Raw genomic sequence first — 15855 nt, 5'->3', positions numbered from 1 at the left:
CTTCTAGTGCAAATCCCTAGCTGTTTTGCAACTTAGTCTTAGAATTCCCTGGGGCATTGAGATGTGTCCAAGGCAGCCCTTGAACCCTGTTCTTTTCCTTCTTGGCCAGCTTACTATGCCAAATTGCCTGCCTTCTAATGAGGACTGCATAAAGAAGCAAAAGTCATCATCAAAGGAGATAGAGATAGACACACATAGACAGATGCGTGTGTTTATAAGCTCATCTTTTTGCTTATCAATTAAACAAACTGTTTAATTAACAAAACAAAATAAAAATAAAACTATTATGCAGGAAATGTAAAGAGATTCCTGTAGTTAAGAGCTCCTGTTTTGTTTAGGTCCAGACCTGTGGTTGCATTACTGTAAGAAATTTATGATAATGAACCTCCTTCTTCTAGTGCAAATCCCTAGCTGTTTTGCAACTTAGTCTTAGAATTCCCTGGGGCATTGAGATGTGTCCAAGGCAGCCCTTGAACCCTGTTCTTTTCCTTCTTGGCCAGCTTACTATGCCAAATTGCCTGCCTTCTAATGAGGACTGCATAAAGAAGCAAAAGTCATCATCAAAAAAGAAAAGAATAAAAATAATTATTAATGAATTGGCCACTTGTAAAATTAGGTCTCCAAACAACATCCAGATCTTCTCCCCTTAACATTAGGTTCTCTAAAAAAAAAAAAAAAAAAAAAAAAGGTTCTCTTGCTGCCCATTTATTTTTTCAATCTTTGATTATTTATCTTCAAAAGAATTAATTTAGCTTTAACATATTTAACATGTATTGGTCTACCTGCCATCTAGGGAAGGAGGGGGAAAAATTGGAACAGAAGATTTTGCAATGCTGAAAAATTACCCATGCATATATCTTGTAAATAAAAAGCTAAAAAAAAGAATTAAATAAATGATTAATAAATAATTATAATATACGATATTATAAATATCGATTTAGATATATATATAAACGATTAAGAAAGACCCTTGTGAAACTGATGAAGCTATGGAGTGTTTTTGTAGTGTTGATCCTCTTTATGACATACTCCATAAGATGTAATGTTATGTACAGTTTTGTAGAAAAACATATGCTCCCAGAAACACTTGCTTTGACCACTTATTTATATTTTTTATAATAATAGCTTTTTATTTTTCAAAATACATGCAAAGATCGTTTTCAACATTCACCCTTGCAAAACCTTCCGCTCTAAATTTTTCTCCCTCCCTCTTTCCTTCCCCCTTCCCTATATAGTAAGTAATTCGTTATAGATTAAACATGTACAATTCTTCTAAACATATTTCCACATTGTGATGGAGAGAGCCATTCACATTTGTCATGCTACACAAGAAAAATCAGATGAAAAGGGGGAGAACGGGGGAGACGAGAATAAAAACAAGCAAGCAAACGACAAGAAGGAAAAAAAGGGTGAAGAAACTATGCTTTGAACCACTTCAGTCCCCATAGTCCTCTCTCTGAATGCAGATGACTCTCTCCATCACAAATCTATTAGAATTGAGCTGAATCACCTCAGAGTTGAAAAGAGCCAAGTCCATGACAGTTGATCATCAAAAAATCTTGTTGCTGTGTTTAATGTTTCCTTGATTCTACTCCTCTTAGCATCAGTTCATGGAAGTCTTTCCAGGTCTCCCAAAATCATCCTGCTGATCGTTTCTTACAGAACAATAATATTCCATAACATTCATATACTATCACTTATTCAGCAATTTTCCAATCAATGGGCATCCACTCAGTTTCCAGTTTCTTGCCACTACAAAAAGGGCTGCCACAAACATTTTTGCACATATGGGTCCCTTTCCCTCCTTTAAGATCTCTTTGCAGTGTAATCCTAGTAGAAACACTGCTGGATCAAAGGGTATGCACAGTTTGATAACTTTCTGAGCATAGTTCCCAATTACTCTCCAGAGTAACTCCAAAGAAAAAATTATTTCTTTATTTTAAAAATTAGTTCAAAATATAAAGAATAAAATAAAATAAATTTTAGTGATATTTAATTCCACTTTTAAACATGAAGTTCCAATAAAAAAGTTTTTTCATTCAACTTTGAAATGTCTGTCCACATTTTAAAATGAATTCAGTTTAGGTGACCTTTTTCCATTATGTGTTGTTCTTTTCAGTCAGCAAATATTTATTAATTGCTAAATATGTTCTATACACTCTGCTGAACACCTAGAGGAAAGGGACTTCTTGTAATTTATAAAACTTAGGTTTTTGTTGGAAATGTCTGTTCTTAAAGTAAAATAGCACATTTTATCATATTAACTGCTAACATACATAATAGATAAGTAAATGACAGTTTGTAAAAATTAAGTTCTGATCACTTTACAGAGGTTTTTCAACCAATTCAATTGTGATCCAACAGTATGAAAGAAAAAATCTTTTAAAAGCCATTTCAATCCTTGGCAGTATTCAGAATCAGTTGGATGACAGTCCTAACATATCCTTCTACGTTCAGACCATATATAAAGTGGAATGCTGTAGTCTTTCTGGTAACCACATTTCAGTAAGGAATCTGAAAAATAAAATGCATTGAAAGAAAGTTGATCTGATTAGATATCATTCCATATAAGTCTCATATGAAGGAACTAGGAATATTTACCTCCAAGAAACAAAGATTTGAAGAATTCTGATGCAACTATCCCCCCTCTGTATTATTGAGTGGGGAGGGAGGAACCTAAATTTTAATCAGGGGCCTGAAAAGAATCCCTTGCCAAAAAAAAAAAAAAAAAAAAGAGTTCTAGTAAATGAAATTAAGAGACAAAAGAACTTAAAAATAAAAATTTTCAGCTTCCTTCTAGTCACATGAAAATAAAACTACTTGCCTTTTCTATCTAGCCCACAAAACTATTAAAAATTAAAAAGTTTAACAATTTTTTCCCTTTTTGAGTCACTGTTAGGTTTGCTTGTAGCATGGCAATATCTTTTGCAACATAATTTACTGAAACTATAATGCAAGGAAAATGCTAGTGACATTTATGTGCAGAAGCTTGTTAGTAAGATGAAGATCAAGTGAACTTTTAAAGTTAATTCTGCTTGTGATAAAGCTACCAGTTCAGATTGTCTTCTCTAAAAGTGTTAAACAGCTTCTTTTTACTTTAAGAAAGACGCAAACTTCACAAAAATAATTTTAGAATTTATGGCTCATCTTTTGCCAGTAATATGAAGATTATATGGGAATTAAGAGAATGATAGCAATATTTTAAGAAGTCTTGAGTTGAAAAATGTTTTGTTTTTAAGGATCTTATTAGAAGGTCAAAACATACAAACATTTATTAATTGTCTATTATGTGCTATGCTTTGAAAATACAAAGAAAAGCTTTCTTGTTTTGTTTCCAAGGAACTCACAGTCTAATGGGGTTTCTGACTAGCAAACAACTATTTATACTGTGTGTGTGTGTGTGTGTGTGTGTGTGTGTGTGTGTGTGTGTACACATATACATAGAGGTTTCATAGAATAACAGAGGGAAGGTACCAAGATGGAGGGGGATTGGGACTGATTGGAAACAGATGAGGGGAGAGTGAGACATTGGGGGCAACTAGTGAAAATGCTTAGAGTTAGGTAAAGAGATGTCTTATAAGAAACAGTAAAGTGTCATAAGGTCTCAGTACAGAAGAATAAGGGGAAAGAAAACTGGACGTGTAAAACAGTCAGGTTTGGGGGGGGACTTTAAATGACAAAAGGATTATAATTTGAAAGGCTCTAAACAAAAGGTTTATATTAGGGGTCCTCAAGCTATGGTCAGCAGATCAGATGCGGTAGCTGAGGACATTTATCCTCCTCACCCAGGGCAATGAAGTTTCTTTATTTAAAGGTCCACAAAACAAAGTTTTTGTTTTTACTATAGTCCGGCCCTCCAACAGTCTGAGGGACAGTGAACTGGCCCCCTATTTAAAAAGTTTGAGGACCCCTGGTATATATTTGATCCAAGAGCTAATAATATTTAGCCATTGGAGTTTATTGAAATAAAAAAGTGTTGTAACCAGATCTATAGTTTAAGGAAGATCAGCGTGATGGCTGAGTGAAGGTCAGATTGGAGGGCAAGAGATCTGAAGAAAGGAAAGCAACCATTAGGCTATTGCAGTAGTCCATGAATAATCTCATGCACTGGGATGGTGTCAGTGTCACAGAAAAGAAAGGAGGGTATTAAAGAAATGTTATAAGAGTAGGAAAAAAACAACAGAAATTTGCAACTAATTGCATAGAGGGAGTGAAGAAAAGTGAGAATTTGAGGGTGACTCCTAAGTTTGTGAGCCCTGGATAGTAATAGGAAAGTTGGGAGAAAGATAATGAATTTATTTTGGGACCTTTCAAGTTTAAGGTGTTTATAAGGAGATCCAGTTTCAAGATATCCAATAGTCAAATCCAATAGATTTGAAACTAAAGGACAAAGTTAGGATTGGATAAGTAGGTTATAAAATCTTCTTAGAAGTGATCATTGAATCATTGGGAGCTGAAGAGATCACCAAGTGAAATTATTTAGAGGGAAAAGAGGAAATGACTAAGACAAAGCCTGGGGTGGGGCACACGGATGTAGATCCTCAGACACACAGGAGGAGACAGGAATGCACTGAACACCTCACAGGGCAGTTTAAGTAAGGTTAATCTCTGTGGTAGGCATTTAGGGGAGGTTCTTTGGACTATTACCAGTTTTGGTGGCCAGGTAGCTCAGCCTTGTCAGGTAACAATAATAGTTACATTTACATAGTGCTTAATTTTGTGCCAGGTACTGTTTTTAAGCCCCTTAAAGTTATTGATCCTCACAAACCTGGGCAGTGGATACTCTTATTATCCCAATCCTACAGAGAGGGGAAAATGGAAGCAGAGAAGGGTAAGTGTCTTGCTCAGGGTCACATAGTTAATGTGTCTGAGGCTGGATTTAAAGTCAGGTCTTCTTCTTTTTTTTTTTTTTTTTTAATTTTAATAGCTTTTTATTTACAAGTTATATGCATGGGTAATTTCACAGCATTGACAATTGCCAAACCTTTTGTTCCAATTTTTCCCCTCCTTCCCTCCACCTCCTCCCCTAGATGGCAGGATTACCAATAACATGTTAAATATATTAGAGTGTAAATTAAATACAGAATAAGTATACATGTCCAAACCATTGTTTGCTGTACAAAAAGAATTGGACTTTGAAATAGTGTACAATTAGCCTGTGAAGGAAATCAAAAATATGGGGATTGGGAATTCTATGTAATGGTTCATAGTCATCTCCCTGAGTTCTTTCGCTGGGTATAGCTGGTTCAGTTCATTACTGCTCCATTGGAACTGATTTGGTTCATCCCATTGCTGAAGAGAGGCCACGTCCATCAGAATTGGCCATCATACAGTATTGTTGTTGAGGTATATAATGATCTCCTGGCCCTGCTCGTTTCACTCAGCATCAGTTCATGTAAGTCTCTCCAGGCCTTTCTGAAATCATCCTGTTGGTCATTTCTTACCGAACAATAATATTCCATAATATTCATATACCACAATTTATTCAGCCCTTCTCCAATTGATGGGCTTCTACTCAGTTTCCAGTTTCTGGCCACTACAAAGAGGGCTGCCACAAACATTTTGGCACATATAGGTCCCTTTCCCTTCTTTAGTATCTCTTTGGGGTATAAGCCCAGTAGAAATACTGCTGGGTCAAAAAGTGTGGACAGTTTGATAACTTTTTGAGCATAGTTCCAAATTGCTCTCCAGAATGGCTGGATGTGTTCACAATTCCACTAACAATGTATGAGTGTCCCAGTTTTCCCACATCCCTTCCAACATTCCACATTATTTTTCCTTGTCATTCTAGCCAATCTGACAGGTGTGTAGTGGTATCTCAGAGTTGTCTTAATTTGCATTTCTCTGATTAATAGAAAGTCAGGTCTTTTTGACTCCCAGACCCATCATCTAGGCTGCCTTTCAAATCTGATGGCCTCAAATATAAAAGTGTGGAGCAGAGGGCAGGCAGATCTTGTTCTGCCTCCAAGTATCTTCTTGATTTGATGTATATGGAAAGGAAGGGATATTGTATATAGTATGATAAACTTTCCATTTTCAGATTATACTTAGAATGTTTAAATAAAGTCATTTTAAATTGGATTTTATGATAGGCAAATGCTAAATTTGGGTTTCCTTCACAACATTTGGTGCTATGAGCAAAGGAGTTTGAATTTAAGAGTTTGGTTGAGAGAGATGGAGCAATTGTGTGTTTGTTTGTTTTTCCACTGGTATAGAAGAGTAAGCCCTGAATCATAGACTAGTTAATTAGAAACAGGTTCTTTCCTGCCAGTTAATGTCTTGGTTAGAACTTGTGGAAAAACTTCCTTTTGGAATAGAAATAATTTGTATTGATCAAAAAAGGGTTATTAAGGGGCATGTATTAGAGGAAAGTATAAATGTGGAAAGCACAGTTTAGTTCCTGCTAACAGCCATGGAAAAGAATACTGTATGATCAGAGTAAGGAGAACAAGCATGAGTTGTCCCTAAGGATTAAGCAATTAGAAGAAATAGCTTTTTTCTTTTTCTTTTTTTATTCATCACTGAATTCAGAAGTCTGCCTAAAGGATTTGCTAATTATCTAAGTGAAGAGATCAGTGTTAATGGAGGCAGGATTAATAGGCTACTGGAAGAAATGATGTTTTCAACTTAGATATATCTCTGAAGAATGGAATTGAGTGCCATATAAAGAGGATAATATAGAGTTATCTGACTTTTTTACATTAAGGGACTTAAAAGATTAAGGGACAGAAGTTTAAACCAATCATTGAAACTTTAGAAGAGTAGCTGATGATAGCATCACCTAATGGAATGACTCAGAACATTCTCTTTAGGAAGCAGTTAAAGATCTCAGAAGGGCGATCATCCCTTTTCTGGTTAGATTATATATGGGGTTTGTATAATAGGGAATTCTGATTTGATGGGTTGGAGTTTTGCCCCATAACCCTCTATTTCTTATGGCCTACCTGGTTCAGGTGCAGCTAGTGTTGCTGGTTGTTCACACAATTAGGTATTCTTAGGATAATGGGCATGATTTGCATTACCATCACTTGGTAATTCCATAAAAACTCCTAAAACACAAAGTAGATAAGATAATTGATCTTCTGCCCTGTTAAAATTTCAAATATTCCTGAAAGTTCCTATTTCACCTAATTAAATTCCTACCTTAAATACACACACATATATGACAATCTGAGAACTCTTTGTAATTTATAAGACCCTGGATGGGGAGAGCCAAAATTTATCTTTCTTTGTTCCCACCCCATGAGCCAAAGGCTGTATACCCAAATTACTATTGGTTTGAAAGAACAGGGGTCTGAAATACATAAAAGGGAATGCTAGAGACTAGCAGCCAAGTTATTGCTAATACCAGCATACCCTCTATGACTTTAAAAAGGTTGCCCCATCCTCTTTTTGGGGGGCAAACCACCAAAGTAAACCTATTTGGGCCTCAGTTATGGTGCCTGATCAGGGGAAATGTATTGTGTCCATGGGCATTATTGAATTCTTTGGAATACCTGCTCTGGATATTTACATTAGTAACTTATATGTTGGGCATTGCTGGTAGTGCACTATGAAAGCCTAAATCATCCCATCTAGTTAATGTTAAATGTGGGGTCGGGAGAGGGAGTTTAAAAGATATTTTGTTCTTAGTAATAGAAGTATTAGATGGAGTACTGATACATAAAAGTGCCCTTTTAATAACCCTATGTGGTCAGTAATGGAGGACAGTACCTAGCAATTAAGAGTAGATTATCAAGAATTAAATAAAAGTTATACCATTTGCTATAGCTGTTGCTGATCTTGGCATTGTTGAGCAGATAACCCAGGCCCCAAATAAGTGGTATGGAGTTACTGTTTTCACCAGCAATCAACTTCTCTCTCCCATTTGCTGGGACTGATTCAGGATTGGTTTGTTTTTACTGGGAAAGTTACTTCTTTTAGTCTTGTATCCTCTCATTATCTTATCCTTGTGATTCTTTGAACTCCCTCTTCATGTTGCTGCAGTTTTGAGGGCACAGACCTTAAAGGTCCCACTTGCTGAGCACATTTACTGACAATATTTCCTTGTGATCGTGTTTCCCCAAAGCCCAAGGCAACTCACATTTTTTTTAAATCTTTCTTTCTCACAGAACAGAGGTTGGATCAAAGCAGGCCCCTCCAGATGAATTTCATTTTTTTGAGAAGCCCCCAAATAGACACCTTTCTTTACCAAACCTCGCTCCAGAGGATCCAGAACCCAAAGTGACAGCTTTAGCCAATGATGAAGCATTGCAGAAGATCAATGCACTGGAACATGAACTGGCTACTCTCCGAGCACAGATCGCCAAAATCGTGACTTTGCAAGAACAGCAGAGTCTTACTTCAGGTATTTGAAGTTTGAACTTCTTTGCTTTAAACAGATAAAATAAAATCCAGTAGAAGAGTCACTTGTCCTAAAATTTACATAATGATGTTTATCATCCACTAATATTAGGTATTTTTTGGACATTAGCTTGCTGAGCACCATGTCCAATAAATACCATTTAGTACATTTTTATAATACTCTCCATACCACTGGAAAATATAGGCTCCATTGAGTCAGAAGACATTTACTTAATAGCATCACCCCACACAAATACTTTCTTTTAATATGATTAATTCTGGCATCAAAAGAACAGGGAAAGTGAAGGGAATAAGCATTTATCTACCAGATGCTGTGCTAAATCCCTTTACAAATATCATCTCATTTGATCCTTACAAGAACCCATTTTATACTTGAGGAAACTGAGGCAGACAGATTAAATGACTTGCCTAGGGTCCTGGTAAATATCAGAAATACTTGAGAGTTCTTCCGGACTGTAGTCCTAGCTCTTTCTGTCCTGTTCCACCTAGCTGCCTGAGATAATCCCAAAATCTTTATAATCTAATTTGGAATACATTCAGAGATATATTTAAAGAGACACACACTCAAGATACTCAAATTAATTCCCTTCATACCTAGCCTGGCAATATGGTAAAGTGGAAAAAATATCAAATATAGAGTAATTAGATTCACATTTAAGTTCTAGCTCTGCTAGTTATAGCCATGATGTTGGGCAGATCATTATAACTCAGCAAGCCTCAGTTTACTCATCTGTGAAAAAGAGAGGGGTAATACTTTCCCTTCTAATTGGTATTAGTGAGAATTATACATCGGAAAAGATGGACTATGGCATTTTAATCTCTACTACCTTTTCCATTGACTTGCAATTCTTAAAGAGTTGAGGAAACTGCTGTGAGTTGAAGACATGAGGGCAGTTAACCCATAACACATGTAGCCTACCCATGTAAGCTTTCACATCATTCAGTATACTTTTTAAACATTAGGTGATTTTGTTACTTCACCTCTTATTTTTTTTTAGATTAATCTATTCATTTAATAAACTTCACTCAGATAACTTTTCTCTATAGTCTTTTTTGTTTTAACTCTTTAAATTATTGTTTGTTTGGTTTTACCTCCCTCTGCTGGTACATTGGAAAAAGTACCACAAATGTGAGTTTAAATGAGAGAGTGAGTGGGAGTGAGAATAGGGGGTTATACCTTCCTGTATATGAGTATATATTTGTTACATTCTGTGACCCAGATTTTTTTTTGTATGTGTGTGTGTGTGTACGTGACCTAGATCTTAAAGAAAAATTTCTTTTGGATTGAAGTACTTCCCTCCTAGTAGCTCCAAATTACTGTCTGAAGTTCAAATTGTATAGAAAGTTTACATAAGTCTACTACAGTTAAATAAAGTAACAGATTTGGTCTTAAGTTTTATGTGTTAGATGAAATAAAATAGATGAATTCCCTTCTGTCACCATAATTTTATTGGATCCTAATGATTATGAATTAAATGTCTTAACTTGAATCTATTTTTTAAAATTATATTAAAAAAAAAGAATTTAGGTCAGCAGTCTAAATATAAATTAGACAAATGCCAGTGTATGTCATACCTTTGATCTTAAAAGTTGTCAAATAGTATAAATTTAAAAGGACTCTTTGTGGTATTAATTGCCATATAATATGGCAGAGTTTGCCACCACTACTGTTATGGATCCAAACTTGAACATTTGAGATCTCAAAAGCACCCCTGTAAAAGCAGAACTTTTCCACTCTGGGAAGCTTTGAGTGGAAAATTACTGTAACCTAGATTTGGGCATTTATAATGAAGTAACTGAAACCACAGTTCCATTTATGTAACCAAGATAACAAAAAATGTATTGTTTCAGTACTTCAGTCACATTCCAGATAACATTTTTATTCCCAAAAATATTTTTTAAAAATAAATCTGGAATATTATTTATTTTTCAATGTCAAAATAGCATTAATTTTATTATGATTATTATTTGTATAGGTGGCTTAAGTCCTACCACACCCTCAATTGCCCCACCATCACCTGCTGTTCCACCACCACCATTACCACCACCACCACCACCACCACCACCACCACCACCGCCACCTCCTCTTCCTTCATCAGGACTACGCCAAAGTGTATCTGCTATTGATCTGATTAAAGAGAGAAGAGAGAAGAAAACAAGTGCTGGAAAGATATTGATAGAAAATAGCCCAAAGAAACCTGAAGTGCCAAATATGCTAGAAATCCTAAAAGACATGAACAACGTAAAACTTCGGTCTGTAAAAAGGTAAAATGTGTATATGTTTTATGTATACCGTATATACTCGAGTATAAGCCGACCCGAATATAAGCCGAGGACCCTAATTTTAACCCCAAAATCTGGGAAAACTTATTATATCAGTAGGTTTAGGTAGCGCACCGGTGCCCGCAGAGGAGGAGAGTGGGTGCCGGTATACGTATGTAGAGCAGTTGCCAGCATTAGTCTACAATCCAGTTACCGACTGTGATACTACAGGAACAGCAGCATCACTGTAGCAACGGCCGGCCCTGTAGTATCACAGTCAGCACTCGTGCTGTATACTACACAGCAGGGAGGCATTCAAAGGGATATTTACACATGTTTTATCTAGTGACTCGAGTATAAGCTGAGGAGGGGATTTTCTGCCCAAAAATTGGGCAGAAAAACTCGAGCTTATACTCGAGTATATATGGTAATTTAATTTATACATATAAATATAAATATATATATATAAATTTATATATATATATTTAATTTAATTCTTGAATAAAGTTCTGTCCAGTGAAAAAGCCCTAACTGTTAACCCTCTTAAGAGACTAGTTAGGAATACCTTCAAGTCAATTTTGTTCTTTTAATTTTTAAAACAATATTTTCTCTACATAATTAAAAGTACACTGTTCTGGAAGACATATTTATTGTTACTTTATCACAAAGCATTGAATCAAGAGTGCACCAAAAAAAAAGACTGATTCAAAAAATACAGCTTTTTTAACATTCCTAGACTTCACTTTCTCAATGTTGTAAGTAAATATCCTTAGATAGCATATAACATGTTGGATACAGTGTTCACTAAAATCAGAACATGTATATTTATAACACATTAAAATCTGACCCTTTTTTTTTTATAACGTCTTTAAGATCAGAGCAAGACATAAAATTCAAACCAGTGGACCCTGCTGACCCTGCAAGCCTTATTGCAGAAGCTTTAAAAAAGAAATTTGCCTATCGGTACCGAAGTGATACTGAAACTGAAAAATCCATTCCAAAATCTGAATCAAAGACCACCTCAGAAACAATATTGGTCAGTATTTTTCCTTTCTAGTCATAATGCATACATGGGGAGTGGGAGCTTATATTTAAATGTAATATTGATTAAATGCCTATCATCTTTTAGTATTGTCCAAAGTGTCCTTCTCATTATTGTAATAAATCTTGATATTTGAGTTTTCCAGTATCTGGAAATGCAATACAGAGATATAATATTATCACCTTTTACATTGCATTTTATAGTTTTCAAAGCACTTTGTCATTTTCTTATTTGGTATGTATGCAAATTCATAGGCAGCATTGTATCAATGTTCTTTTTTTTACTAATACAGACACTAATGCCATAAGAGTGGAGAGGAAGAAGAAATCATTTGGCTAGAATGATTGGCATTGGTTTTGTGAAGATGAATTAGGACTTGGAGGGTAGCCAAAATTGAAATCATTTAAGTGTAACATAAGTAATAGCTATTTTTTAGAGGTTGATTACCTTGATTAATAATGGTTGTCAGATTATGCACTTTTGTGTTTGCAATGCTAACTTCTTAAATTAAGATTTTAATATTATTAAATTATTTGAACTTTCATTCCAGAAATATTTATCAGTAATCATGCATAATGTCATAAGGAGGTTGTTGCTGTTATTGAACCAAAGCCTTTAATGATTCCTTCTGTTTGTTTCTTTTTTCAGTTTGGGCCACACATGCTGAAGTCTACAGGAAAAATGAAGTCTTTAATTGAAAATGTTTCACATTCCTAAGTAGACACTAAGTAGAAGGAAAAGACTATTTTGTTGAACTGTTGTTTAGTTAGGGTTAAGTAAGACTGATAGAAATCAACATTATTTAGCAGGCTGCTTGTGGAACCAAAAAGTAAATTAAACCATGATAAAAACACTATTTTTTGTTTCTGAAAGATGGTCTGTTCTGAAGCCACTCATAGAATATGTGGATTCTGACAAGTTTTCATGTATCCAAGTTGCTTGGATTTAAATTGTCCATTCTTTAAAAAAAAAAAAAAAATGTTTAGATTTCAGAACATTTGTGGATATTACTCTGAGGTTTTTAATTCCTAAACACTATAATTTATCTGTACAAATGTTTTATTTGCATGTATTTGACAGATTTAAAACAGTTTGTGATGATGGCAATGAAGTACTGTTAAGTTATCTTCATTCATATTAAATATTAATTTTGTCTACAATGATGGAACAGCTGGTATAACATAAGTTGTTGCAGTGAAACATTTAATTTGAGATTTGAATCTTCTTGCCTGGAACAGAGCTCAAGATTTACTTTAAAACTCTAATTTCTTTCTCGTACTTGTTGGAAGTTAGAGGTCAGAAAGTTGCAAGAAGACAACTTAATGCTGAAATATGTGTCAAAATGCTCATTTTTAAGTTGAAGTGGATGACCTTGAAGGCTTCTTTCATCTCAGTACCACTCAGTACCAAGTGAAAAAAAATGCAGGAGAAAGAGAGGAATCAAGTTAGCTTTTGACTTAGAATCCTTTTGTTTGTAAAGACCAAATGTATCATTGTGTTTTTCCCCTTTTGATGGCTCATTGTTTAGTAGATAATTCTGAAATGTCAGCATAATTGGAGGATTTCAGAAAATGTAATAGTTGTTTGAAACATGATGTTTGAGTGTTTCAGAAAGTGTTTGATTGTTAGTGAACTTAGTAGATAGGGAAAGGAGTTGTTGAGTCTAGCAGTAAGAGAAAGTAACTTCCTATTAATTGGTATATATCTGGTCACTGTATTGTTTCCTAGAACAGCATCAAAAAAACAAATTCCAGGTATTAAATATTAAACACTTTCTGCTGTTTTAAGCTACATTTCCTACTTTTACAGCCCTCATGACATCTTTTGTAATACCAACAGTGCTGTGTCTCCACTTGACAAACACAGCTAGAGTCAGTGCTTGAAAAATCTTTAACCATGATTTTTTTTTTTTTACTCATTGAATTTAAAATTCTAATCTCCTAGGGAAAATCCTACACTTCTTTGAGAGGCGTAGGGAGAGTTTTCACTTTTAATTTATTTACAAATCTGTGCAATGGCCTCTTAAATATTAAAGTTTAGTTGAAGTATATGGTACAGTCTTCAAGGGTTTTGATTATTCAGCTTTAATTTTGAATTGTGACTACTCATTTTAACATGCATTTTAAAGTTGTGTCTCTTTTACATATTTTAAAAGACTACCTATCCTTAAAAAAAATTTCAAAACATCTAGTTTCATAAATATTTTGGCCTTCTGAGAGGGATATATTTGTACTGATATTGAACTTATGCCTGGGCACAGATTTAAAAGACATTACTATTTTAAAATAAAGCAAACTGTTGTTTCTCCTGGATTATGTGGATTTGTATCATTCTCAGTAGACAAGAGTCCTTTACTTCCATTACAAATGTAACTTCACTAGCATCCTTTGTCCTTGCCTTCAGTATTTTAAGGAGACATGTGTTCCCTAAAATAAGCTACCAGCAGAAGGAACTGTACTTAAATTTTAAATCTTTTCCAGTTTTAACTTTCTTAAGAAATCATTCCATAGAAATTCATACACACATGCACACACACACACACACACACACATACATACACAAACACGTTTAAGTAGACACTTTCTTGAAACTCTAGCTTAGTTCTTTGCCCCTCTTTGTTATCCAGTTTTTCAAGTCTAGTGTTCGATTTTTTTTAACCCTTTTCCCCAATCAACAGACATCTTAATGGCAGCGCAATTTTAAAGTTGGAAGACAACATTAGAGATGATACAGCTAATGCTAACCACCTCTGTGAGTACTACTGTAAACAGAACAAGAACTCCTGTTTTTAACTAGCAGGTTTTTTTTTGGGGGGGGGGGGTGTTGGTCTCAGGACTTTACACTCATAAAAATTATTTAAGATTTCTCCCCAAGAGCTTATGTTTATGTGGGTTATATCTGTTCTTACTATGTTAGAAATTACAATGTTTAAATATTATTGTGAAAATAGCTTTGACCTTTCAGATCCTTAAAAGGATCCAGGGTTCCCTCTGTGAGCCACTGACTTAGACAAATAATTCAAGATGGGAAAGTGAGGAAGAAGGATCTAAGCTACAAGATAAGCATGCATGCTCCTGAGAACATATTTGATACCAGTAATGCAAAGGAACTGCAGAGTTAAGTTGTGGACCCTATTGATGTTTCCTTATTTCCTACACGTCTTTGTGCTTTTTGTGTTGCAATCATGGAGCTCTGTAGTTGTGTGGAAAAAGGACTTTATACCTAGCCTTTTTATAGCCACATTTTCATATATCCCAGAACACGGGCAAGAAATGCATAGTGCATGTGGAGTTAGTCAACTAGGAAGACCAAATACTGACCTGGCATTGGTTGGTACAACAATAGAATGCAATGAAATGAATATACACCCATTTCTGTCATCTAGTGTGATGCCCGTAGGTTTGTCCTTGCCCCCAGCCCTGCCTGACAACAGAAGTTGCTATTGTGGCTATTCTCTGTGCTAATAACTTAAGCACTTTAGGAAGATGTTTGTAGAACCACAAGGGGGAGAAAAGAGGGTCCCGCATTAAACTGTGCCATTTGAAACGACTACTGGTTGGTTCTACAGACTCAATATGACTCCCTCCATTCTCCCCCCAACGCACCCCCAGCATGTGCCATTCATGGGTAGTGCAGAGAACTCTGAATTTTGCGTGAGAAGGATCTAGGTCCAACTTTTGGCTCTCACTGAATCCAGTCTTTTGTTAGCCCCTTTCACTGTGGTCTTCTCTGTAGGATGCCCATTCTGTTTTTGAAAGAAATTAAATACATTCTATAACATTAAAAGTTAAAAAAAAAAAAAAAAGGCTGGCCACAACATGCCACTTGACAGATGTTGCTAATAAGTGATAAACTGGAATGAGTATTTTGACACATTAAGTTCAAAATCTGTTCACTTGTCAAAAGTTTAATTCGAATAAAAGTTGGCATCACAATACGGTGTTCTGCACTTTTGTATGTACACACAGACATGAGCAGGTGTTGGGGGGAAAGCCTTGAGTCTTGTAAGACATAATTTTATTTAACATTATTCTATATCCAAGCCGTTTCCAGCTTGGAGAGAGATTCAGACTGACATGCTAGCCCCATGTCCTCAGACATTGTCTCACCAGTTTCCAATAGAATTTACAGGAACTTTACACAAGGAAAAGATGCCTTAAAATACAGCCAGAATTTATAGAATTGAG

The 15855-nt window shown here is 35.2% G+C and overlaps 1 protein-coding gene and 1 long non-coding RNA gene across 4 annotated transcripts in view; one reads left to right on the top strand and one right to left on the bottom strand.

The window, feature by feature from the left end:
• Positions 1–15603, top strand: part of MTFR1 (mitochondrial fission regulator 1) — a 59808-nt gene extending 44205 nt beyond the window's left edge. For all 3 annotated transcript variants that reach the window (XM_051970112.1, XM_051970113.1, XM_051970114.1), the window contains 4 exons: positions 8112–8347; positions 10341–10629; positions 11500–11662; positions 12317–15603. In XM_051970112.1, coding sequence (XP_051826072.1) covers positions 8112–8347; positions 10341–10629; positions 11500–11662; positions 12317–12385 — 757 coding nt within the window. In that variant the 3' untranslated portion in view covers positions 12386–15603. The remainder of the gene's footprint in view (positions 1–8111; positions 8348–10340; positions 10630–11499; positions 11663–12316) is intronic.
• Positions 481–8105, bottom strand: LOC127543816 (uncharacterized). The gene is made up of 2 exons (XR_007949311.1): positions 6945–8105; positions 481–2514 (listed from the first exon to the last, which is right to left on the bottom strand). It is a non-coding gene; the product is annotated as an uncharacterized LOC127543816 (long non-coding RNA).
• Positions 15604–15855: the final 252 nt, after the last annotated feature.

This window comes from Antechinus flavipes, chromosome 1, assembly GCF_016432865.1.
Source record: "Antechinus flavipes isolate AdamAnt ecotype Samford, QLD, Australia chromosome 1, AdamAnt_v2, whole genome shotgun sequence".
NCBI lineage: Eukaryota > Metazoa > Chordata > Mammalia > Dasyuromorphia > Dasyuridae > Antechinus > Antechinus flavipes.
The sequence above is the reverse complement of the archived record's forward strand: the minus strand, read 5'-3'. Positions and strand labels throughout refer to the sequence as shown.